Consider the following 27,368-nt stretch of genomic DNA (forward strand, 5'->3'; position numbering starts at 1 on the left):
TCTGTGGGCCCCAAGTTTCAGGATCGAGGAGGAGGTGGTGGGCAGCAGACTGGTGCAACCAGCAACCCCGTTTCGAACCTTACCTCCAGCACCAATCAGAACCCGATTTATCGCCACTGAAAAATGACTGAAGTGTGTTGCTTCGAGACAGCAGTACTGTGCAAAGACAAAAATCTATGAACTGCATTCAGTGGCCGCTTTATCATGCATCTCCTGTGCCTAATAAAGTGGTCGTTGTGTGCACACTCGTAGCCCATCCACTTCGAGGTCTGACCTGCATGTGTTCTGCACACCCCTGTTGTAATGTGTGGTCATCTGAGTTACTGTCACTTTCCTGTCAGTCTGGCCATTCTCCTCTGAAATCTCCCACTAACAAGGCGTTTTCACCCACAGAACTGTCGCTCACTGGATGTTTTTTGTACCATTCTCTGTAAATTCTAAAGAGTTTTGTGCACAATAATCCCAGGAGATCAACAGTTTCTGAGATACTCATCTGGCACCAACAATCGTTCCACAGTCAAGGGTCACTTCGCTCATATTTCTTCTCCGTCCAGTTGGCCCATTGGGTCTGCTCCACCATTCAATCATGGCTGATCCTTTATTCTTCTCCTCAGCCCCACTCACTGGACTTCTCCCAATATCCTAACATGTCACCTCCAAACAAGAACCTATCAAGCTCCGACTTAAATACATCCAACCACCCATCCTCCACAGCTGCCTGTGATAACAAATTCACCACCCTCTGGCTAAAGAAATTTCTCTGCATCTCTGTTTTAAACCTCTATCTTGCTGTGCCCTCTTGTCCTAGACTCCACCACCATGGGGAACATCCTTTCCACTTCTACTCTGTCTAGGCCTTTCAACATTCGAAAGGTTTCAGTAAAATCTCTCTCCTCATCCTTCTAAATTCCAGTGAGTACAGACCCAGAGCCATCAAACATTCCTCGTATGATACCCTTGTGAACCTTTCTGAATCCTCTCCAAAGCCAGCACACCTTTTCTTAGATGAGGAGCCCAAAACTGTTCTCAATACTCAAGGTGAGGCCTCACCAGTGCTTTATAAAGCCTCAGCATCCCATCCTTGCTCTTGTATTCTAGACCTCTTGAAATGAATGCTAACATGGCATTTGCCTTCCTCACCACCAACTCCACCTGCAAGTTAACCTTTAATATGTTCTGTACAAGGACTCCCAAGTCCCTTTGCGTCTCAGATTTGTGGATTTTCTCCCGGTTTAGAAAATAGTTCGCACATTTATCTCTACCACCAAAGTGCACGACCATGTATTTTCCAACATTATATTTCATTTGCCACCTTCTTGCACATTCTCTTAATCTGACATTTGCTATTTTCCAGTCCTCTGGCACCATGCCAGAGTCCAATGATTTTTGAAAGATCATTACTAATGCCTCCACAATCTCTACTGCAATCTTTTTCAGAACCCAAGCATGCAGTTCATCTGGTCCGGGTGACTTATGTACCCTTGGGTCTTTCAGCTTTTTGAGCACCTTCTCAGTTTTCATAGTAAGTACCCTCACTTTGCTTCTCTCACACCTTTCAACATCTGGCACACTGCTAGCGTCTTCCACATTGAAGACTGACGCAAAATACTCGTTTAGTTCATCCGCCTTGTCCCTGTCGTTATTTCTCTTGGCTTATTTTCTAGCAATCCTACATCCACCCTCACTTCTCTTTTTTTTTTAAAAAATACATACTTGAAAAAGCTTTTACCATCCACTTTGATATTGTTTGCTAGTTTGCTTTCATATTTCATCTTTTCCCTCCCAATGACTCTTTTAGTTGCTCTCTGTGAAGTTTTCAAAGCTCCCCAATCCTCTATTTTCCTGCTAATTTTTGCTTTGTTGTGTGTATGCCCTCTCTTTTGCTTTAACATTAGCTTTGACTTCCCTTGTCAGCTATTTTGCCATTTCAATATTTCTTCATTTTTGGAATATAGCTATCCTGCTCCTTCCTTATTTTTCCCAGACACTCACGCCACTGCTGCTGTTGTCATCCCTGCCAGCAGCTCCTTCCAATTTACTCTGGCCAACTCCTCTATGTAATTTCCCTTACTCCACTGAAACACTGCTACATCAGATACTTTCTCCCTATCATATTTCTAAATGAACTTAATGATATTGTGATCATTGCCTCCAAATGGTTCTTTCCCCCTTTGCAGTTTCTTAACTCACCCCACAAGGATTATACCTTCCGTCCTATGTCACATCTTTCTACTGATTTGATGCCATTCTTTACCAGCAGAGCCACACCACCCCCTCTGCCGACTTCCCATCCCTCCGATACGCTGCATAACCTCGGACATTGAGCTCCCAACTACAACCATCCTTCTATCATGATCCAGTGATGGCCACAACATCGTACCTGACAACCTGAAATAGCGCAACAATACCTCCGCCCTATTTCTTCTACTCCGTGCATTGAGATAAAACGCGTTGAGTACTGTATTTGCTACCCCTTTTGACTCTGCAAATGCACCGATACTGCCCTTCCCAATGTTCTGACTGCACGTAATCTTTGCTTTTTACTATCTATCCTTCTCTTCCCCATTTTAAAATCTTTTTTATTCATTATTATTAGATCCACAAAAAAAGATACATTAAGTCAATGTCATTATGTACAATGAAGAATTAAATTAGCAAATAACTGATTAACAAAGCTAAGCAATATATCAATAATAAGGAAAAATAAAGTGTTAAGAATATTTTTGTTTTAAAGAAAAAAAGGAAAAAAAGAACCCCTACTAACTGAGAAAAAACCCCATTGGGAGCACAACCCCTGAGCTATACATCATATAAGCTTCCAAAAAAAGACATCAATCTGCCAACTCAAGTCTATTTATAGAAAAATCGGAAGGGAACCATATTAATTAACTCAAATCAGACCTATCGTCAACCTCTTGACCACGTCTGCATGCTTTTATGCATTGAGGGCCTACCTGGGTATTTGCATTGATGAGGTGTACCTAATGAAGTGGCCAGAGTGAATATGAAAAGCATGAAAGGAATAAGAGAGGAAGAAACCATTCCCAAATGTTGAGTATGGCAGCGTCCTCCCACATCCCAAAGATGAGCAGGGATAAATTATAAACATGAGAAGTTCTACAGATGCTGTCAATCCAAAGCAACACACAGAAAACGCTGGAGGAACTCAGCGGGTCGGGCAGAATCTATGGAAATGAATAAACTGTTGATGTTTCTGGCCGAGACCCTTCTTCAGAATAGATCAATTGTCCAATGTAGTATCTTTACATACAGCCCATCCTGGGAGTGCTGGTGAGACTACAGTAAGAATAAAAAGGGACTCGTGTTAGATATGCTTAAACGGCTGCAGACAGTATTGGGATAGACGGGGTCTGATAGTCATCATGGCTTACGTGTCTAACCAATCTTTATTTTGAGGAGGTGGAGGAAGGAAATGCAGTGGATGTTGTCTACACGGACTCCAGCAAGGTCCATGACGAAGTCCCACATGAGAGGTTGGTTCGAAGGTTCATTTACTATCAAAGCACGTATTCATATACAGCTCTAAAATACTTCTTCTCCAGATAACCAAAACGAATTTCATCAAAGCTCAATTGCTTGGCAATCGGGATGAGATAGTAAATTGAACTCAACATCAGTCATGGGCTGAGTGCAGGTCGGTGGGACTAGGAGAGAGGAAGCGTTCGGCACCGACTAGAAGGGCCAAGATGGCCTGTTTCCGTGCTGTAATTGTTATACGGTTATAAATTACAGAAAGATCTTCTAAGTATTTGAATAGACATGGCCAGAATAGGGATAGCCAACATGATTGACATCTAGCCAATTTTAGAGATTTCAATAGGTTACAAGGAAGGTTGGTGAGGGAAAGCCAGTAGAAGTTGTCTACATGGACTTCAGCAAAGCCTTGGACAAAGACCGAGATGGGAAGCTATTAAAATGGGTTCAACACGAGCTTGAACAGAGGACAAGGAGCGGTAGCAGATGCTTCTCTGACTAAAGGCCTGTGTCTAGTGGTGTGTGGCTCCAAGGTAAGAACGGTAAGTTTCCCTTTTACGAACATCAGTGAATCAGATCCGTATTTGTTATGAGCAGTAGATTCATTACCGAGGCAAGCTACTTTCTTTTAATTCGAGATTTTGAATAACTGAATACAAATTCTACATTGGGACTTGGACTAGGTCATCAGCTCAGCTGGCCAGAACTGTATGACTGGACTTGCAAATGTTCCTGCCAGGTGCTCAGAAGTTGGGGCCTCTTGCAACCAAGCTCAAATTCCTGAACTGCCAAAACGAGACCAGAAATTCTGGCCTCTGAGCGACACTGCTTCCAGTTACGTAATGGCGAGAAACGACCCACAGATGGCAGGCTGGTTAGGAAGCTTCCCCCCAACCCACAATGCCCACCCCCCTCCCCCCGGCACTTCGCCCTGGACAGTACTCACTTTAAAAGAGAAATTTAACAAAATAAAGTCAACGCCTTCTTTCTCTTTGAGGATTTGGAGGTCGTTATGCAAAGCACTGTCCTGATCGACTCTGCAAGTGAAACAGCAAGAATCAGTCACCGAGACCTGCACTTGTCTAGTGCCTTCACAACAAAGCAGCTGCGTGGAGGGAAGGAATGGGAAGCAGAGACACGGACAACGGACAAGCCCTTGCCCCTTCAAGCCTGCTTCAGAATTTAATACCCACATGGCTCAAGGCCATCTTTCTCATACTCTCCCCATACCTTTCGAACAATGCAGGCCCTTCTGCCCACAATATTGTACTGAAACTGTAACAGACACCAGGATCAATCTAACACTTCCGTTCCACATTGCACTCCATTGCAGCCCATCAAATATTGATAGGCCGAGATTTTTATTTTATTTTAATTCAGACACAGAACAGAATAGGCCTTTCTGGCCCCTTAAGCCCAGCAATTTTGACCTAGCCCAATCACGGGACAATTAACAATAACCAATTAACCTAGCAACCAGTCTTGGAGGAAACCGGAGCACCAGGAAGAAACCCACGCGGTCACAGGGAGAACATACAAACTCCTTACAGGGAACTGAGTCTGGGTTGCTATTCCTGTAAGTCGTTGTGCTAACCACTACACTGCCGTGCTGCCCTAAGATGTGGAGAGGACGGTTCCTGTAGTGAGTGTGGAACTCCAAGGCACAGCCTCAGAATGGAAGGACATCCCTCTAGAACAGAGATGAGGGGCGGGATTCCTTTAGACAGAGGGTGGTGAATCTCTGGAATTCATTGCCACAGGCAGATGTGGAGGCCGAGTCTTTGGGTTATATTTAAAGTGGAGGTTGATAAGTTCTTGATTAACAAGGTTATGGGGAGACGGCTGGAGAATGGGGTTGAGAGAGAAAGTAAATCAGACATGATCAAATGGAGCAGACTCAGTGGGCTTAATGGCCTCATTCTGCTCCTGTGTCTCAGAGAAGAGCTCTTCTCTTGTCCCTAATGTACCAGGCTCTTGCTGGACATTCCACGCACCTACCACCAAAAACCTATCTCTGACATCCCTCACCATACTTTCCTCCCAATACCTTGAAAGCTATGCCTCCTTGTATTGGCCATTTCCATCCTGGGAAAGTCTCTGGCTGTCCACTCGATCCAGTCACCTCTCATCCTGCTGCTCTCCAAAGAGAAAAGCCCGAACTCACTCAGTCTATCTTCATAAGGAGCATTCGCGTGGCAGCCAGCCTAACACAATTACAATGTCAGCAACCCAGATTCTGTGGCTCGGGGCCAAGTGGTTAAGGCGTTGGACTAGCAATCTGAAGGTCGTGAGTTTGAGCCCCAGCTGAGGCAGTGTGTTGCGTCCTTGAGCAAAGCACTTAACCCCACACTGCTCCAGTCCACCCAGCTGAAAATGGGTACTGGCAAAATGCTGGGGGTTAACCTCGCGATAGACTGGCGTCCTATCCAGGGGGGAAGGGGTGGGGGGAGTCTCGTGCTCTCAGTTGCTTCACACCACAGAAACCGTCATAAGCACCAGCCTGATGAGCCTATAATGCTCGGGACAGACTTTAACTTTAACCCAGGTTCAATATCGCCACTCTCTGTAAGGAGTTTGTAGATTTTCCCCATGAACAAGTGGGTTTCCTCCCACAGTCCAAAGATGTAGGGGTTATGGTTAGTAAGTTGAGGGCATGCTCCATTGGCAGCAGAACTATGGCAACACTCACCCCCAGTGCATCCTTGTTGGTCGCTGGCGCAATACTTATTTCAATGCTTCAATGTACGTGTGATAAATTAAGATAATCTCGTTCACTACTTAAATGACACCACTGCCTGCCCAACAGCCGTATTGGGCTCCTCATCTTAGAAAGGATGTGCTGACGCTGGAGAAGATTCAAAGGAGGTTCAGGAAAATGATTCCAGGATTGAGTGGCTAGTTATATGAAGAGCATTTGATGGTTCTGGGCCTGTATTCACTGGAATTCAGAAGCATGAAGGTCGACCCAATTGAAACCTAGAAAATGGTGAAAGTGCAAACTTGAGGAAATCTGCAGATGCTGGAAATTTGAGCAACACACACAAAATGCTGGTGGAACGCAGCAGGCCAGGCAGCATCTATAGGAAGAAGTACAGTCGATGTTTCAGGTTGAGACCCTTTGTTAGGACTATCTCCTTTTTAAGAGATAGCAAGAGATTTGAAAGTGAGAGGGGAGGGAGTGACCAGAGCGTCTCAAACCAAAACGTCGACTGTTCTTCCTACAGATGCTGCCTGGCCTTCTGTGTTCTACTAGCATTTTGTGAATGGTGAAGGCCCTCGTTAGAGTGGATGTGTAGAGGAGGTTGGGGATTCTATGACCAGAGGACGCAGCCTCAGAACAGAGTGGTGTCCTTTTAGAACAGAGATGAGGAGGAATTTCTTCAGCCAGAGGGTGGTGAATCTGTGGAACTCGTTGCTACAGGCGGCTGTGGAGGCCGAGTTTTTACGCTTATTTAAGACAGTGATTGATAAGATTCTTGATTGGTCAGGGAATGAAGGGATAGAGAGAAAGTAGGAGCCTGGGGCTGAAAGGGAAAATGGACGAGCCATGACTGAATGGTGGAGCAGACTCGATGGACCAAATGGCCTAATTCTGCTCCTTTATCTTATGGTCTATGATGGACCTCTCAGGATCATAAGCAAGTAGCGAAAGGCCTTGATAGAGTGGGTGTGCAGAGGTGGTTTCCTGTGGTCTAGGACCAGAGGACACAGCTTCAGAATAGAGCGGTGTCCTTTTAGAACAGAGATGAGGAGCAATTTCTTCAGCCCGAGGGCGACAAATCTATGGAATTTACTGCCACAAGACAGATGTGGAGGCAAGTTGTTGGGTATATTTAAAGTGGGGGGGTTGAAAGTTTCTTGGTTAGTGAAGGTACAGATTACGGGGAGAAGGCAGGGGAATGGGGTTGAGAAGGGAAATAAATTTAAGATTCAGGGTTCAATTGTTTGTTGTCATTATAATACACAAGCATAAAGTAGAATTAAGTGATTGTTACTCTGGATCTGATGCAGCATAAAGAAAACCATCCTGATTGAGTGGCAGAGAAGGGCCGAATGGTCTAATTCTGCTCAAGAGCCAGCGGGTGGGGGAGAAGGGTACCGCCCAGCCTTTGAACGCCAGTCAGTCAGCGCAGAGCCAGGTCACGACCTCTGCGCTTGAACGCCAGTCATCCGGAGCAGACAGCATAGTTCACTGCACTGCCTGTGCTCAAAGGATGAATATACGGTCCTTGGGAAAGGGTGCAAGGTCGCCACCCTTCCTCCCCGTGGCCTCTTTACATTTGCCTTTGTGTTGCTGGGGTGACTGCACACTTGCCAGCTTTTATTTAAAAAATATACACAAAAGTTTAATCAAACTGCAACATCACGAAACACTATACTGTATCCAGACCAGATAAAACTCACTACAGTTCAAATTAAATTCTAATTAGCACGATCTACAACGCACTTCAACTCCGAGAGGGCCACTGCACTGGGAAATCCCCCATAGTACCCATTGACACCTAGGCGCAGTCTGGAAAATGGGCAGGCAGTGGGCTTGGGCAGAACTCTTGACCGTCCACTGCCTGGACCCCTGCGGCTGGGCCCAGGAGAAGGCCGATCAGAAGATCCCACAAGAACCCTTTCCCCACCCCCCGCCATACTGAGCGACTGTAAATCAGCAGCCCTCAGTGATCTCTCCAAACTGCCCCACAACCTCTCTGACCCCTACCATCCAGCAGGAGGTACCATAGCATGAGAGCAAGAATTGTCAGGATGGGAACCAGCTTCCTCCCCCAGGCTGTGAGACTGCTGAACTCCCTGACACCACCCAGGTCTCACCATGTATAAAGCACCAATACATAGAAACCAACAGCACATTACAGGCCCTTCAGCCCACAATGTTGTGTCAACCATGTAACCTTCCCTAGAAACTGCCTAGAATTACTCAGTTCTCTATTTTTCTAAGCTCCATGTACCTATCTAAGAGGCTCTTAAAAGACCCTATTGTATCCACTTCCAACACAGTTGCTGGCAGTGCATTCACCCACCCACCACTCTGACGGGACAGTGGTGGACAGAAGAACATACCCTGACATCCCCCTGGTATCCATTTCCATGCCCCTTCACGTCAGCCATTTCAGCCCTGGGAAAAAGCCTCTGACTATCCACACGATCGATGCCTCTCATCATCTTTCACACCTCTATCAGGTCACCTCTCATCCTCCATTGCTCCAAGGAGAAAAGGCCAAGTTCACTCAACCTATTCTCATAAGGCATGCTCCGCAATCCAGGCAACATCCTTGTAAATCTCCTCTGCACCCTTTCTATAGTATCTACAATAGTGTTGTGCTGTTTACTTTTTCCAACTTGTGCCATAAATGCTCCTTATTTGCAGCAGTATTATTGTATGTGTTGTGTGTGAGTTATGTGCAGTGTGTTGTGCACCTTGGTCCGGAGGAATGGTGTTTCGTTTGGCAGTACACATGTGTAGAGTTGAATGACAATAAACTTTAAATTGAAGTTGAGTTCAGGGCTGGTGTTCAGCCAGTTCTCAAGGAGCAGCTCCTTCAGATACTCAAGAGGCTGTAGTATAGACAGTACACCGTCTCCTCCCAGCCACAGGAATAAGTAGGTGGCTCGGGAGTCAGTGGAAGCAAGTTAAGAACCTGCAACATACTGCTGCTCTACAGAACTGTGCCAAAGTCTCAGGCACATATATATGAGCTAGGGTGTCCAAAATATTTGCACAGTTCTGTAACAATTTTATCTACTGCTGGTGCAAAGAAACAAATTTCATGATATACGTGAGTGATGATAAACCCAATCCTGATATGGGTCTCTACTGTGAGCTGAGAGTGGGAAGTGGACAGGGTACGAGAAGCACCAGAGAAGCACTCTGTAATGATCAACAAACCAATTGTCTGTAATCAAGTGACCTTGCCTGGTGTCTCAGCACACATTCCACCTCCCACCCCCGGCTCTCCTCCTCTGCCACCTGACCCACACCTCTCCTAGGGCACCCAATCCTCCCCATTCCCAACCTCCTTTGCTCGTGCCAGATCTGCAAACTCTTTCTTGGCTCTATGTTGACAGATACAGTACTGTGCAAAAGTGTTTGGAACCCGAGATAGATATACCCAAGACTAATGCATGTAACTCTTTCCATCCAGGTCCCCAATGTAAAAGGTACGTTTTTTTAAAAAATGCATTTAGCCAGGGTTCAGTCAGATTCACCTTTGCCCGTGCCCAGTAAAGGGGCACGTTTAATTCAGAGAAAGCAGCATCACTGCTAGACAGGGTGGTGAAGGTGGCACGTGACAGGCTGGCCTGCTTCAGTCAGAGCACTGGGTACAGGAATCGTGAATGTGTGCCTCAGTTACACAAGAAGTTGGTGAGGCCACTGTTGAGAGCTTTGTGTATAGTTTTGGTCACCCTGTAATAAGGGAGGTCACACCGAAGAAGAAAGAATGCAGTAAAGGTTCACCAGTATATGGGCTGACGGCAGCTCGAGTTACAAGCAGGGGTTGTGTAGACCAGGGGTCTATTCTCTGCAACACAGGAGATTGGCAGGTGACCTGCTAGAGGTGTACAAAATCATGAGGGGGGCATAAACAGGTTGAACGACAGCATTTACCCCAGGGACAGGATGCTAAAAACAGGAGGCAAAGGTTTAAGGTCACAGGCAAGAGATTTAAAAGGGGCATCAGGGACAACAAGTTTGCCAAGTGGTGTGAGAATAAGCTGAGCCTCAAGGTGGACAAGACAAAAGAGATGACTGCGGACCTCAGAAAGGTGCAGGTTGATCAATCTCCATCGCTCATCAACGGCTCTGCCGTGGAGAGATGGAGAGCATAAATTTCCTCAGTGTGCACATAATGGATGACCTAAACTGAACCCACAACACCCCATCAGTCAAGGCATAGCAATACATAACACTTTGAGGAGATCGAGGTATGCAAGTCTCCCGACCCCATTCTGACAACTTCCTACAGGAGCACCATCGAGAATGTTCTGTCTGGCTGCATCACTGCGTGGCACGGAGGCTGCAGGGTTTGGGCCACGAGACCCTACAGAGGACGGTAAAAAGAAAACAGCTGAGAGGAGTGGGGCTCCCCCCTCCCCCACTGCACAGTATGTGAAGTGCCTAAAGCATTGTTTTTTCGAGTCCTGACGCCCAACTCCCGATTTAACCCTAGTCTAACCATGGGACAATTTTGTTGTTGTTCAGTTGTTTAGTCAAGTCCGATTCTTCGTGACCTCATGGCAAGATACGATAGTAGATTGTCAGGCCTTTCTGCTGCTGCCCAGGATGGGACCCGGCTGGGTTTGAACACTGCACCCTCGGCCTTGAAGTCCAATGCTGGTGCCACCACACCGCCAGCCGGCCCACGGGACGATTTACAATGACCAATTAACCTAACTGGTACACCTTTGGACTGTGGGAGGAAACCAGAGCAGCCGGAGAAAACTTGCACGTTCCATGGGGAGGGCATACCGACTCCTTACAGAGAACATTGTAATTGAAACAGTATCACACTAACCACAGGGTACTGTGGCACCCGCCGTTTTTGGAGGATTGTTGAGGATCCCTACCACCCATCCCACAATCTTTTTGACCCACTACCATCAGGAAGGAGGTACAGGAGCATCAGGACTGGGTAATCCCTCAGTCTGTGAGACTAATGAATACCCTGCCCCCACTGAGGTCTTGTCACGAGGACAGCGAGCTGTTTCCTGTTTACCTGTGCTGTGCACTACATGCATTTTGAATTATGTTTTATTAACTTATTGTTGTTGAAATATTTTGTTGTATGTGCTGTGTTTGATGTGTTTTGTGGATGCACCGTGGTCCAGAGGGATGCCGTTTCATTTGATTGTTATATATTTACACACAGATGACAATGAACTTTAAATTCTCGAATGTTGCATTTGGTGATGTGCATTTTGAACGAGCTGCCAGAAATAGCGATTGATGTTGGGCATATTACCAACATTTAAAAGCACATGGTTAGGAGAGATTTACAGGGTTACAGCCCTAACGTGAGATTTTTGTGCAACACAGTTGCCTGCAGGAAAACGAATATGGTGACCTATATGTACTTTGATAATAAGTTCACTTTGAGCTTTCAGATTGTTTGTTAAGATTGTTCAGGGTCATTTCCTATACACAAGTGTAAAGGAGAACAAAATAGTTTTTACTCCTGATCCAATGCAGGGCACAATAAGAAAAGACAATAATAAAAAAAAAGCTCACAATAAATAAAAATACACAAGACGGCTTCTATACATTAATTGATAGTGTCGGCACAGGAGTGTCTGTACACAAGGTTAGTTAAGGCTTATTATTAGTCCTTTTTGTATTTGCAGTTTGACACATTTGCAGTATTGGCACATGGGCTGTTTGTCAGTCTTTCTGTGTAGTTTTTCACTGATTCCTTTGTACTTTGTCCTATCGTGAATGCCAGTAAGATATTGAATCTCAGGGTAGTATATGGTGACATGATAATAAATTTACCATGAACTTTGTGGAACAGCAGCGGGAGTCGAGGTTAGCATAGAAAAGTTATGATCGTATTGTACCATTGGAAGTGGAGTAGGAGAGATGCATGCAGCCCTATTCCTACTCTTTTTTTTATTCTTGCACAAACCTTTTTACCCGAACCCCACTTCCTCCCCAGACTCTAAAACACCCCCCACTCAGCTGCACAGGCCTGGGATACGGTTCGAGGAGGGATGGGGTGGGACGCAATGATAAATTGGTCTGTTGTTCTCACAGATATAGAAATACAATGCAAGACCATTAGATATAGGAGCAGAATTGGACCATTCAGCCCATTAAGTCTGCTCTGTCATTCCTCCATGGCTGATTTATTTTCCCTCTCAACCCCATTCACCTGCCTTCTCGCCGTAACCTTTGACATTCTTACTAATCAAGACCCTATCAACCTCCATTTTAAGTCAACCATCCATGGCAATGAAATCCACAGATTCACCACCCTACAGATAAAGAAATTCCCCTCGTTTCTGTTCTACAGGGACAATCTTCTATTCTGACATTGTGTCCTCTGGTCCTAGACTTCACCACTATAGGAAACATCCTCTCCACGTCCACACCATCTAGGCCTTTCGGTATCAGATAGGTTTCAATGAGATCCCTTCCTCATTCTTACAAACTCCAGTGAGTACAGGCCCAGAGCCAAAGGCTCCTTGTACATTAACCTCCTCTGAATCCTTTCCAATGCCAGCAAACCTTATATTAGGAACGGGGCACAACATTGTTCACAATATTTCTTGTCTTCTAAAGCCTCAGCATCACATCCTTGCTTTTATATTCTAGTCCTCCATGACTCAAGGATTGGGAATCTGCTTTCCCCAGTCAGAAATGAAGGTTCAGTCATGCAGTGGAGTCATTCCCTACTCAGTTCCAGCAACCCAGCTCCCCAACCACAATTTACCATGGTCCCAGTGTGACCATGTCCACGTTCCTTTGTTACCTACCCTCAACTGTATTATAAAACACACAAACACAAATTCTACACCTCAGAGTGAGAGGCAAGGCCAGATGAGGTGTGTATTTAGGTGGAGGTAGATGAATATTTGAATGATCAAGGGTTATTTATTGACTCTATGTATTTTCAATTTCTCGTTGTTGGTCAGCTTTGTGTGTAGTTTTTCACTGTTGTATTCCTTTGCTCTATTGTGAATGCCTGCAGGAAATTGAATGTCAGGGTAGTGCATGGTGACTTGGATAATAGATTTACTGTGAGCTTTGGGAAATGGGGACAGAGGAGGGGAGACACACACACACACACACACACACACACACACAGTGCTGGAGGAACTCAGCAGGCCAGGCAGCACCTGCTGTAGGGTCTTGGCCTGAAACATTGATAATACTCTTTTCACAGATGCTGCCTGGCCAGCTGAGTCCCTCTACAATTTTGTGCGTGTGTGTGTTGCTTGGATTTCCAGCATCTGCATATTTTCTCTTGTTTGACAGAGGAGAGGAGGTAGCATAGATCAGTTATGATCATATTGTACGATGGGGCAGGCTTGAGGGATCAGTAATGATCACAGTGTACTTGGTGCCCCATTCCTGCTCATTCTCCTGTTCTTGGCCAAACCTTTTCACTCCAACCCCACTTTCTCCCTGACTCCATAAATCCAATCACTCACTCCCCACTGTGCTGTATGGACAGATGGGGTGGGACTCAATGATAAGCTGACCTGTCATTGTCACATGTAGAGGTACAGTGTATGACCATAAGACACAAGAGCAGTAATAGGCCATTCAGCCCATCGAGTCTGCTGCACCATTCCATCATGGATGATCTATTATCCTCTCAACCCCATTCTCCTGCCTTCTCCCCATAACCTTTGATGCCCTTACCATTCTGTATGGAGTCTCTGGTGTGGAATGTGTGGGTTTTCCCCAGGTCTTCCGGCTTCATCCCACAATCCAAAGGTGTACCGGGTAGGTTAACTGGTCATTGTAAACCGTCCCGCAATCAGGTTTTGTTAGGGGGCATGGCTCTAAGGGCCAAATGGGCCTATTCCATGCTGTACCATTAAATAAATAATCAATCGAGAACCTATCCAGTTCCTCTTTAAATGTACTCAATGACGATCTCCATAGCCATCTGTGGCAATGAATTTCATAGACTCAAGCACCCTATGGCTAAAGAAATTCCTTCTCACCTTTGTTCTAAAGGGAAGTTCTTCAATTCTGAGGCTGTGCCCTCAAGCCCTATACAATCTCACTATTGGAAACATCTGCTTTGCGTCCAATCTACATAGGCCTTTCAACATTTGCTAGGTTTTTCTTCTAAGTTATTCTTCTAAGTTCCAATATGTGCAGGCCCAGAGCCATCCAACGCTCCTGACATGTTAACCCTTTCATTCCTGGGATTATTCTCATGAATCTCCTCTGGACCCCCTTCAATTCCAGCATGTTCTTCCTTAGCTAAGGGGCTGAAAACTGCTCTCAGTACTCCAGGCAAACTGTTTTTACATGCCTTGCATACTGATAATATCATCACAATCGTATATCGAGGTAGTGCAAGGGAAAACACGAACAGAACGCAGAATAAATTGTCACAGTTACGGAGAAAGTGACGTGCAGGCAGACAACAAGGTGCAAGGGCCACGACCAGGCATATTGTGAGGACAAGAGACTATCTTAATGTTTCGGAGGACAGTCAATAATCTGATAACCGCGGGGTAGAAGCTGTCCTCGAGCCTGTTGGGACATGCTTTCAGGCTTTAGCCCGCAAGCACATAACACCATCTCAAGAACAGCTTTTGGAAAACAGGCAAGGGACATTTTTTAACATTTAAAGAAGAAATTAAGGTCAGGTAGAGTCACTTACTTGAGGATTTTTACGTTCCAGTCATATAAGCTGTCGTTGACAAGTTCAACTGCATAGTTTCCTAGACGGGCAAGAGGATAAACAGATCAGGACTCTGCACTAAAGCCTCTCACAAGTAATTCACACCACACCCCACCGCCAGCTCGGCCTGCGCAGGTATCTGAGTGGGAAGAAAATGAGAAGACGTCTGACAGACAAACAACTAGGATCCTGAGTGTTGTGCTTGGGAAGACCATGAGACACTGCAGCAGAATTAGGCCATTCAGCCCAGCCTGTCTGGTCAGGTTTTTAACTTATCACCTGCTTATTGAAACATACAGGGAAATATGCCATTTGTAATTACAACCAAACATAATGTAAGTGTGTGCTGGTGGGGGAGGTGGGGGCAGAGACGTTGCCCCTGCAAGGGTCAACAACAACGTTCAGCCTAACAACACGGTAAACAGCTAAACAAATATATGGCAATGAACTCCACAGATTTGTCACTATATATATTTATTATATATATAGTGCTGAATCTGAGGAATTCATTGTCACAGACGGCTGTGGAGGCCGAGTCATTGGGTATATTTAAAGTGGAGGTTGATGGGTTCTTGATTAGTAAGGATGTCCCAGGACTGCGGGTGTATAAATACATACACATACACACGCACGCACACAGACATGCTAATCATGGCTGATTTATTATCCTTCTCTACCCCATTCTCCCACCTTCTCCTTGTAACCCAAGACAACATCACTAATCAAGAACCTATCAACCTCCACTTTATATATATCCAGTGACTTGACCTCCACAGCCGTCTGTGGCAATGAATTCCACAGATTCATCACCTTCTGGTTAAAGAAATTCCTCCTCGTCTCTGTTCTAAATGGATATCCATATATTCCGAGGCTGCGCTCTCTGGTCCGAGACTCTCCCACTCCTCTCCTCTCCTTGTCCACTCTATCTAGTCCTTTCAATATTCAATAGATTCTTATTTTTGGAATTCATCGAAATGTACTACAAAACGGAAAGGGTTATTGAAAAGCACAAGTCAGGAGATGCATACAAGAAAATTTCCAAGTCACTGAATGTCCCTTGGAGTACAGTTAAGTTAATCATCAAGAAATGAAAAGAATATAGTACAGCTGTAAATCAGCCTAGAGCAGACAGTCCTCAAAAACTGAGTGACTACGCAAGAAGGGGACTAGTGAGGGAGGCCACCAAGAGACCTATGACAACTCTGGAGGAGCTACAAGCTTCAGTGGCTGAGATGGGAGACTGCGCATTCAACAACTGTTGCCCGGGTGCTTCACCAGTCGCAGCTTTATGGGAGAGTGGCAAAGAGAAATCCAAATGAGAAATCAAATGAAACCTTGGCTAGAGTTTACCAGAAGTCATGTGGAGACTCTGAAGTCAGCTGGAAGAAATTGAGCTGTTTGGCCATCAGACTAAATGCCATGTTTGACGTAAGCCAAACATTACACATCATCAAAAGACACACCATCCCTACCGTGAAGCACAGTGGTGGCTGCATCATGCTGTGGGGATGCTTCACTGCAGCAGGCCCTGGAGGCTTGTGAAGGTGGAGGATAAAATGAATGCAGCAAAATACAGGGAAATTCTGAAGGAAATCCTGATGCAGTCTGCAACAGAACTGCGACTTGAGAGAAGATTTGTTTTCCAGCAAGACATTGACCCCCAACCAAACAGCCAAAGCTACACAGGAATGGCTTAAAAACAACAAAGTTACATCCTGGAGTGGCCAAGTCAGAGTCCAGACCTCAATCCGATTGAGAGTTTGTGACTGGATTTGAAAAGGGCTGTTCACTCACAATCCCCATGCAATCTGACAGAGCTTGAGCAGTTTTGTAAAGGAGAATGGGGGAAAATTGCAGTTTTGAGATGTGCACACTGATCATTCCACAGAGACTCGAGGCTGTAGTTGCTGCCAAAGGTACATTTACTAAATACTGACTTGAAGAGGGTGAGTAATTATGCAATGATTTTGTGGTTTAATAATTATAATGAATTTAGAATTCGTAAAAATCTGTTTTCACTTTGATCAACAGAAAAAGACCCTTTCGAGTCAGTGTCAAGTCAAGTCACTTTTATTCTCATTCAGACCATAACTGCTGGTACAGCACATAGTAAAAATGAGACAACGTTTTTTCAGGTCCATGGTGCTACATGAACAAAAACTACACTGAACTACGTAAAAAGCAACACAGAAAAAAACCCACTAGACTACAGACCTACTCAGGTTTCCATAAAGTACACAAAACATTGCAGGCATTACAATAAATAATTATCAAGACAATAGGGCAGTAAGGTGTCAGTCCAGGCTCTGAGTATTGAGGAGTCTGATAGCTTGGGTGAAGAAACTGTTACATAGTCTGGTTGTGAGAGCCTGAATGCTTCGGTGCCTTTTCCCAGGCAGCAAGAGGGAGAAGAGTTTTTATGAGGGGTGCGTAGGGTCCTTCATAATGCTGTTTACTTTACAGATGCAGCGTGTAGTGTAAATGTCTGTGATGGTGGGAAGAGAGACCCCGATGATCTTCTCAGCTGACCTCACTATCCGCTGCAGGGTCTTGCGATCCGAGATGGTGCAATTTCCGAACCTGGCAGTGATGCAGCTGCTCAGGATGCTCTCAATACAACCCCTGTAGAATGTGATGAGGATGGGGGGTGGGAGATGGACTTTCCTCAGCCTTCGCAGTAAGTAGAGATGCTGCTGGGCTTTCTTTGCTATGGAGCTGGTATTGAAGGGCCAGGTGAGATTCTCCGCCAGGTGAACACCAAGAAATGTGATGCTCTTAACGATTTCTACCGTTAAGAGCTGTCGATGTTCAGCGGGGAGTGGTCGCTCTGTGCCCTCCTGAAGTCAAAAACTATCTCTTTTGTTTCATTCACATTCAGAGACAGGTTGTTGGTTCTGCACCAGTCCATTAGCTGCTGCACCTCCTCTCAGTAAGCTGACTCATCATTCTTGCTGATGAGACCCACCGCGGTTGTGTCATCAGTGAACTTGATGATATGGTTCGAGCTGTGTGTTGCTGCACAGTCATGGGTCAGCAGAGTGAACAGCAGTGGACTGAGCACACAGCCCTGGGGGGCCCCCCATGCTCAGTGTGACGGTGTTGGAGATGCTGCTCCCGATCCGGACTGACTGAGGCTAAAAAAAGCTAAATTAAATTCACTGTGATTCAATGTTGTAAAACAATAAAACACGAAAACTTCCAAGGACAGGCACTGTACGTAAACACATTTTTACTTTAATTCACACTTGTTCCCCAATTATGTATTGCAATGTACTTGTGCCACAATGACAACAAATTTCACATGTTCCAGAGATTCTGATTCTGAAGTGGTGGGGAGAAAAGAATATGGATGGGGAAGGGAAATCACAGAGGATATTTCCACAGAGCTATCACCGAATGGCACCCTCCTGCCACAGTCCTGTGGCCGTATGGAATCCGGATTGGACTTGGCCTTGTTCCTCACGATTACCCAGACCCTCAGCAATCACTGCTGACTGCAGGTTGAGGAAGGACATATGGGATGCCCCTAACAGCTGAGCCTTTGGGAAGCCAGGAGACAATCACTGGTGGGCGTGGAGTCACTTGCAGGGTAGATCAGGCGAGAATGGCAAATTGGAGATATGAGGGTCAGCAGATGCTGCTATCTAGAGCAACATACACAGAGCTGGAGGAACTCTGCAGGTCGGGCAGCATCCGTGGAGGGGAGATAATAAATTCATTTGGTCTAGATCATCTGGATCTGGCATCAAGTTGAAACGTCTCAGCCCAAAACGTTGGCTATAGCATTGGTCTATTATATCTCTTCATTTTACTGAAAATATCTGCAAGAAAAAGAATCTCACAGTAGTAGATGGCAGTAGGGGATAACTTCACTCGCCTCATCACTGAGCTGGACTTGCTTTCAAGGACTCCTCATCTCACACTTTCAATATTTGTTGCTTATTTATTATTATTATTTCTTCCCTCACCCCCTCAGTCTTCTGGTATTTGCCAAGTTTGGTTTCATTTGTAGAGTAGTTTTTGTCTACCCCTGTTGTATGTGGTCTTTGAGTCTATCGTGTTTCTTGTATTTACTGTGATTATCTTCAAGAAGATGAATCTCAGGGTTGTATATGGAGATGCATATCTATGGACTTTGGTAATAAATTTACTTTGAACTTTGACACTGCCTCACCTGCTGCGCTCCTCACGGGATGAGGTTTCCTTCTGTGGAAGGAGGAGTGAACCAGAAGGTTGCCATGACAACCAGGTAGGTTCAGGATTCCTTCAGATTTGCTTCATTAATACTAACATGTCCCCGGAATTTTAAACGCACAAGGAGCGCTGCCACACAGACAGAAAAAAGCAGCACCCATCATCGAGGCCCCTCACCACCTCAGCACGCTCTCTTCTCGCTGCTACCATTGGGCAGTAGGTCCCACACCACCATTTTCATCGTCTTCAAATGCCTGTTATGCTGCTGGCGTTTAGGGCAGCACTGAGGGTCCTCCACATTTGTCTGTCCCGAACTATCTTCCCTCTATTGTGCCTGAGGTGTAGTTCAGAGTCTTCATTTCTGCCTCTACAGTACAATGCCAAGTTGACTTTGGTCTCTCGTGTTTCCTCCGCCCTTCAGGGGTCTGATGATGAGCTGTCTTGATGATGGAGATGGCCTCTCTTCTCATCACATTGCCAGTCCATCTCCAATGTTTCATCATGACGATTGTGGCCGTGTCCTCTTGGTAATAACGAAGGAGCAGGGAGCAGTTGAGATCTTCCTTGGCCTGAAAATACGGATCTTCTGGAGGCTCACGGTGTGGAATGACGACGCTTGGGAAGTTTTTCTGTAACGCGCCAGCATTCTGACAGCTCTGATACAGCTTCACCTTGGCGTGGGCGCTGTACGTGACAAAAGTGACAGCTACACGATCACAATGCTGACCACCTGAGTGGAAAACTGCTTACCACGAGGTCTGGGAATAATCATTACCCTTCATCCAACAGGCCCCTGAACCAGTGCTGTTCCCTTCACTCTGAACCGATTCCACAACCAACAGAGTCACTGTCAAAGACTCCATGACTCAGTCTTTCTTTGCAACCCACCCTGTTCTCAGTAGTATTTATTTTTTCTATTTGCACTGTCATCTTTTGCACATTCATCTTTGTATTGTTTTTCATGAGTTATTTATTTTCCTGCAAGTGCCTGCAAGAAAATGACTCTCGAGGTATCTGGTGACACACACACAGTGCGTACTTTGATAGTAAATTCAATCTGGACTTTGGATGGTTTAGTACACTGGATACTATGCCCTGACAACTTGTTAGCAATATCAAGAACAGACAGCCGATTCCCCAAGTTCCAGCCTCTCAGAGAATGTCACCTTACCTGCTTTAAAACTCTCTGATCGGTAAATGTCCCTGAGCTCTTTCATAAGCCGGTCGGTGGCCTGTACGGACCCGGACACCGCCCCCTGTAAAACAACAGACACAACATCAGCTGCAGCGGTCAGACACAAGTAAACAGAAGCAGGAGGCCCACTCAACCGCTCAAGCCTGCCCTGGCATTCGATACGATCGCTGGCTTACCCATGCTGGCCTCGGCTCCTCTCCTGTTGCCAGTTCGCTATAACCCTCGATGCCCTGACCTTCCAAATATTTATCTACCCCCAACTGATTTTTATTCAGAGATATGCACAGTAACCTTCTGGCCCAATTACACCAAAGTGACCAATTAACCAATTAACCGGCACATCTTTGGATAGTGGGAGGAAACCGGAGCACCCAAAGGAAACCCACATGAGTCACAGGGGAGAACATATCAACTCCTTACAGACAGGGCTGGGAATTGAACCCAGGTCACTGGTGCTGCCAAAACTATACAGAACACTACAGCACAGTACAGGCCCTTCAGCTACACGATGCTGTGCCAAATTTTTAACCGACTCCAAGATTAATCTAAATCTTCCCTTCTATAAAGCCTTCCATTTTTCCTTCATTCATGTGCTTCTTAACCACTCATGAGCTTATCTGCTTCTACCGCCAGCCTCGACAGGGCACCCCATCTGTGAGATAAACCTACCTCTGATATCCTCCCTAAATGTCTCGCTATCACCTTACAATTTTGCTCCCTTATACTTGCCATTTCCACCTCTGGCTGCCCACCATCAATGCCTCCTATTACCTTTTACACTTTTACTAAGTTATTAACACGACTTTTAAAAGATGTTTGGACAGGTACATGGATAGAGAAAGATTAAAGCAGGGGTTCCCAACCTTTTTTATGTCATAGATCCTTACCATTAACCAAGCGATTTGTGGATCCCAGGCTGGGAACCCCTGGATAGAGGGATACAGGAAAATGGCTATCCACTTGATCGGCAGAGTGGCCACTTTATTAGTTACGCCCTGTACCTAATAAAGTGGCCACTGAGTGCATGTTTGCTATAGCTCGTTCATTTCAGAATTCAACGTGTTGTCCCTTCAAAGGTGCTCTTCTGCACACCACCGTTGTAACTCGAGGTTATTTGAGTTGCTGTTTCTTTCCTGTCAGCTTGAACCAGTCTGGCCATTCTCATCTGATCTCACGTATTCATTAGGAGATTTTGTTCACAGAACTGCCACTCACTGGGTAGTTTTGTTTCTCACACCATTCTCAGTAAACTCTAGAGACTGTTGTGCCTAAAAATCCCAGGAGATTAGCAGTGTCTGAGATACTCTAACCACCCCTTTTGACACCAATCATTCCATGGTCAAAGTCACTTAGATCACAGTTCTTCCCCATTCTGATGTTTGGTCTGAACAACAACTGAACCTTTTGACCAGGTCGGCATGCTTTTATGCTGATTAGATCTTTGCATTAATGAACAGGTGTACCTACTAAAGTGGCCACTGATTTATCAAGTTGCACTAACTGCTATACCACTGCCAGGCCACTAAATATTTAAGGAACCCAGCCTCTACATCCCTCTTGGTTAGAATAAGAATACAAGAGGGTCGCAGCGACCAGTGAGATTTTGTCTTTTTTTTGTGATCTGGCCGCTGCCAGAAAGGTCACGCACTGCATTCAGTCTGCGTCACACTGCTTTAGGAAGGATACCACCAAGGCAGAAAGGGTGCGGAGGAGATTTGAAAAGGCTGCCAGGACTTGAAGGTCTGAGTTAGAGAGAGAGAGGTACCGCAAGCTGGGATTTTATTCATAGGGGCGTAGGAGAACGCAGAGTGATCTTGCACTGAATTCAGGAACAGCACAGATAGGGTGAATGCACAGTCCATTTCCCCAGAGCTGGGGGATGAACTAGAGGACATTGGACTTCAGATGAAGGGGAAGGGCTAGATTGATCCTAGAGTAGGTTAGAGTCAACACAGTATTGTGGGCCATACTGTACTATGTTCCCATGTTTTGATTTACAATGCTCTGCTGTCCTTGTTAGATAGCCTAGTGTCTGTGCTAATTAAGGTTTTCCTTTCGAATAGTGTCTGGAGTTACAGAACAACAACACTTGTCAGTGCCCACTGCCTCGCACCTATCCTGCCCTCCCTCTGCTCCATGCCCCCATCGTGATTCATAATGGCGTCACAGATTACTGGGTGGGGGGGTGGGGGTTAAGAGCCAGGAGAACGGGGTTGAGAGGGATAACAAATCGGCCATGATGGAATAATAGAGGAGACTTGATGGGCAAATGGTCGAATTCTGTTCCTACGTCTCATGGAGTCACCTTTCTCCTGGGATTGAGATGGCTAATACTGGAAGACACGCATTTAAGGTGGGGAGGGGGTGGAACTTAAAGGAGAGGTGTGGGGGAAGATTATTTTAAAAAAAACACAGTGGTGGGTACCAGGAATATGCTGCCAGAGGTGGCGATGGAGATACAAGGCATTTATCAGTCATCTGCAGACAAAGTGAGTTAATTTTGAGACAGCCAGTATCTCTTTCCCAGGGTTGAAATCTCTAACGTTAGAGGGCATGCTTTTAAACTAAGAGGGCAAAGCTCTCTTAATAGGAGATGTGTGGGGAAAGATTTTTTTTTAAAAACAAAAGAGCAGTGGGTACTTGGAACTGCAAAACTGACATGGGAGCAGAATCAGCCATTCAGCCCATCAAGTCACTTCTGCCATTCATCACGACTGATTTATTATCCTTCACTCCTCCATTTTCCTGCCTTCTCACCATGACCTTGGATGCCCCGACTAACCATGAACCTATTTTCCTCTGCTTTAAATATACCGAATACCTTGGCCTCCACACCCATCATGTGGCAATGAATTCCACAGATTCACCACCCTCTGGCTAAAGAAATTCCTCATCTCTGTCCTACTTGGATGTCCCCTATTCTGAGGCTGTGCGCCCTCTGATCCAAGATTCACCAACTATTGGAAACATCCTCTGCATGTCCACTTTATCTAGGCCTCTCAATATCTGATAGGTTTCAGTAAGAGCCCTCCTCATCCTTCTTAAACTCCAGTGAGTGCAACCCCAGAGCCAAACATTCCTCATAGTTTTACCCTTTCATTGCTCGCTGACCCCACTGTGTCCCTCTCCCCCAAATTTCTAACAGCGTTGGGTATCTGGGAAAATGGGCCACAAGGAGACCAGCTGTCTGCCCACAGGTTGCAGACCGGCCGAGACCAGCACCACGAGAAAGCTTTGCACGGGAGAAACAACCACAAGCAACAGTGATCACCCCAGCTCAATCCCAACCAGCAAACCCCCACGCCTCCCAACTGAGCTGGAAGTGGGTCCTTAATACATCCTTAAGTAAAAAAGTGGCCTCTTTTTTTTAAAAAAAAAACCACTTTGCTGCCCATAATGAACAAAATGAGTGAGTGGTAACTCTAACAATTAACGTCCCCTATAGACACGTACATTTAGATAATCTTGCCTCTGGTTCTTTTTAATTTTCTCCAATATAGCCAGGTTTTCCTTTCCGATGCCCTCATCCTCTGATTTCTTGCCCTCAGCTGGCTCTTCTTCCTTCATCTCGTAATGGTCCAGGTCTTCGTTGTCCTGCAGTGCACAGAAAGAGACGGCGCTAGTGTGCTGACATTTGAATGGGGCTGGATTACCAACAGCGCACAACTCTGACCAAGGCCAGAGGAGCAAGTTTAAAGGAGATGTGCAGGGCAAGTACATTTTTAAAAAACACCGAGTGGTGGTGCCTGGTGGCAGAGACAGATATGACAGTGGCACGAGCACGTAGGACAAGGGCAGCAAACCTTTCAGAGCACACGAGGAAATCTGCAGATGCTGGAAATCCGAGCAACACACACAAAGTGCTGGAGGTGCTCAGCAGACCAGGCAGCATCCATGGAGAAGAGTACACCATATACCCAAGGTGCTATCGAAGGACCGAAACGTCGACTGTACTCTTTTCCTGGATGCTGCCTAGCCTGCTGAGTATCTCCTGCATTCTGTGCGTGTTGCTAAAACCTTTTTGAGAGCAGGCATCCAAACCGGCGATGACCTTGTGTGCCATGGTAACTTGGATCAGAGGTTCTGACTGATTAATGAATTGCAGCGGTCCTCCAGGTTTGGGGGTTCAGCTCAGGGCCGACAACCCTGACGGGTAAGAAAACTGTTATGGAAACAGCAGTGAAAGATCCAAGCGCGACAGTATCCGAGTCTGCACTCAGGACTCGGATAACCGGCAGGAGTGAAAACCGAGAGGAAGGTACCGACACGATGAACACCACCGGAGATGGAGGGCCTTCTGCCCCAAACACCAGCCACGTAACAGGCAGTAAAAAAGACAATAAATTAATTTAGTCTTTGGGGTTTGTTTTGTGGACGCCTCTCTGAAGAGTGAATTTCAGACTGTACACATTCTCTGATATTATATTGAACCATTTGATTTAAATTAATTGTAATTATTGCAAACCATATACCCAAAGGCCTCTTAAACACTGCTGATGTACCTGCCTCAACCACTTCCTCTGGCAGCTCTGGACCACCCTCTGGGTGGAAAAGTCTTCCCCTTTGGTGCGCCACGGGACTGCAGACGCTATTTCAGTGCAGGGTGCCAGAGGTCAGAGTTCAGTTCAGCGTCCTCTGTACGACCTCCCCATGGGGTTTTCCTCCGGGTGCTCCAGTTTCCTCCCACAGCCTAACGATTAATTGGTCTTTGAAAATTATCCCGTGATTAGGCTCGGGCTAAATCGGGGTTGCTTGGGTGGTGCAGAACGAGGGCCTACATGCTGTATCGCTGAATACATCAACAGGTTGCCCGTCAAGTTGCTATTAAATCTCGTCCCTCTCACTTTCACTTATGCCCCCTTGTTCTTGAATCCTGAACTCTGGGGATTTGACCAGCACTGTTCTGCTAGACCCACACCAGACTCTCTAACCAACTTCAAACCTCCCTTCTTCCCCTTCATTTTACAGCTTTCCTCCTCTGGCAAGTTTATCTAGCTCACCCTTCAAACTCTTTCCTCTGCAACCACTCCCCATTCCCGAACATTTAAAAGCCTGGGATTTATTTTTTTTATATAAATATTGGGTATTGGGCATAAACGGCAAACCCCAAGTTTCACGACAGTGCACCTTCCATCCTACTCGTGATTCTCTGGTAGCTTTCACTGCCAGGTTCAAGAATAACTATTACTCTACAACCACCAGGCTCCTGAACTGGTGTGGACAACATCACTCACCACCCTGAACTGATCCCACAACCTACAGACTCACTTTCGAGGACTCCACAACTCATTGTCTCATTATGAGTGCTTTGCACAATTTGTCTTTTACCTAAATAAAGACAAATCCTGAAGGCTGTTACAGCCAGGGTTGATAGTGGGAATAAGCTCCCACTATTTATTAAAGGCTCCAAATACTGTGTCTCAAATAGCCGCTGACAACCAAGTCAGGCTGTTGTCCTTCACATGCGGAACAGTTTCTACTGACTGAAGGGGCAAAGGCGGATTACTGGCGCCTTAAAACCAGTCGCTCTGGGCAGATACGGATCATCAGCCATGCTTGGCAGCTCATCTAGGAGAAGGAAAACTCTGATCTCAAACCTCTGCTGCCTTGTGGCTGTACCCACTCATGGGGAAGGCTTTGGAAATTAACCTCGAGGAAAAATCTGGAGCTGAAGTCCCTAAGGCAGTCCTACATTGAGTTCAAAACACCTGCAATGCCACCAGTGCCAAATTTTATCAGCCTCCGCCTTTGTTTAGATTCATCAGCCGCGTGGAGAGTGGAGCCTGCAGCGGGGGCAACAGCTTGCTCTCCGTATCATCCCGCCCTGGTTTGTGGACAGCTGGGGTGCAACATCCATGGTTGACTCCAACCAACGGAGGGCCTCAGAGATTTGCGCAGATCCTGTTGCACTCCTTTATTTTCCTGTGAAGTGTTGAAGTTGAATCGCAAGGTGATATATGGCGATGTACATGTACTTTGACAATAAATTTACTTTCGACATTGAACGAGAGAGAGTCTGGGAGAGGTTGGCCAGGCTAGATGGAGCCTGGGAGAATGCGGGGCAGAAGTGCATGGGTAAGTGGATGGTAACAGTCTTTTCCCCAGGGTAGGGAAGACCAAAAGCAGGGGGCTTTGGGTGAGAGTGGTACGATTTAAAGGGGACTCGAAGGGAAAATTTTTCTATGCAGAGGGTGGTGAATACACAGAGCAAGTGGTCAAGGCAGGTACGATATTATTTAAGAGGCACTTGATTAGGTGCATGGAAGGTTGGGGCCTGGAGGGATATAGGTAAAGTACAGGAATTGGGGACGTCCTGACAAGTTGCATCTCCATCTGGTATGGGAGCAGCAGAGCATCGGGCTAGAAGTCCCTACAAAGGACTGTGAGAACAGCTGAGAGGATCATAGGGGTCTCCCTACCATCGGTCCGGGACATTTATCAGGAGCGCTGCGTATGTTTCACTCCATAGTATTATCAAGAATCTGACCCATCCATCATCCTCTTTCGACCATCAGGCAGGAGACTCCGATGCATAAAAACAAGAACGGCTGGGATGGGAAAGTTTCTTCCCTCAGGCCGTTAGGTTTCTGAACTCCTGGCCACATCACATACAAAGTGTCACTGGTTAATTTGTTCTGTACCCTACAATATTTAAATTATGCACTTTTCTTTGATAATTTATGTGTATAAATATTTGATAATTCATTTGTAGATTTTATTCTTACTTTTCCAAGATATTTGTATAATACAGTGTTTTACACCCTACTTCAGAGAAACATCGCATTTGAAGGTATGAATGTATATAGTTAAGTGACAAACTTGACGAGCCGGTTGGCACCGTTGTCAGCATGGGCTCATTGGGCCTGTATCCGTGCGGTATTGCCCTATAATTATGACTAAGATTTAACTCTGTGATCTGCACGTCATGGGCAAGGCTGGTATTTTATGCCCATTTCCTAACCTCCCTGGAGAAGGCACAGGGGGATGAGCGGCCACCTTGAATGGCTGCCTCAGTGAGGGTGATTTAGCAATGTCTGAGAACCTGCAGTGAGGAAGGGCAGCTGCCGTTAATGTCCCATGCCTATGGTGCCTTACCTATCGTTGGTACAGGT

General features: G+C 45.9%; 1 protein-coding gene across 2 annotated transcripts in view; it reads right to left on the reverse strand.

Moving 5' to 3' along the window:
* The window catches only part of LOC132399554 (ubiquitin-conjugating enzyme E2 Q1), an 88,397-nt gene that overhangs the window by 14,451 nt on the left and 46,578 nt on the right, over nt 1–27,368 (reverse strand). For both annotated transcript variants that reach the window (XM_059980034.1, XM_059980035.1), the window contains exons 5-8: nt 23,710–23,850; nt 20,233–20,317; nt 14,847–14,907; nt 4,442–4,532 (exon numbers count right to left, since the gene is read on the reverse strand). In XM_059980034.1, coding sequence (XP_059836017.1) covers nt 4,442–4,532; nt 14,847–14,907; nt 20,233–20,317; nt 23,710–23,850 — 378 coding nt within the window. The remainder of the gene's footprint in view (nt 1–4,441; nt 4,533–14,846; nt 14,908–20,232; nt 20,318–23,709; nt 23,851–27,368) is intronic.

Source organism: Hypanus sabinus, chromosome 9 (assembly GCF_030144855.1).
Source record: "Hypanus sabinus isolate sHypSab1 chromosome 9, sHypSab1.hap1, whole genome shotgun sequence".
Lineage (NCBI taxonomy): Eukaryota > Metazoa > Chordata > Chondrichthyes > Myliobatiformes > Dasyatidae > Hypanus > Hypanus sabinus.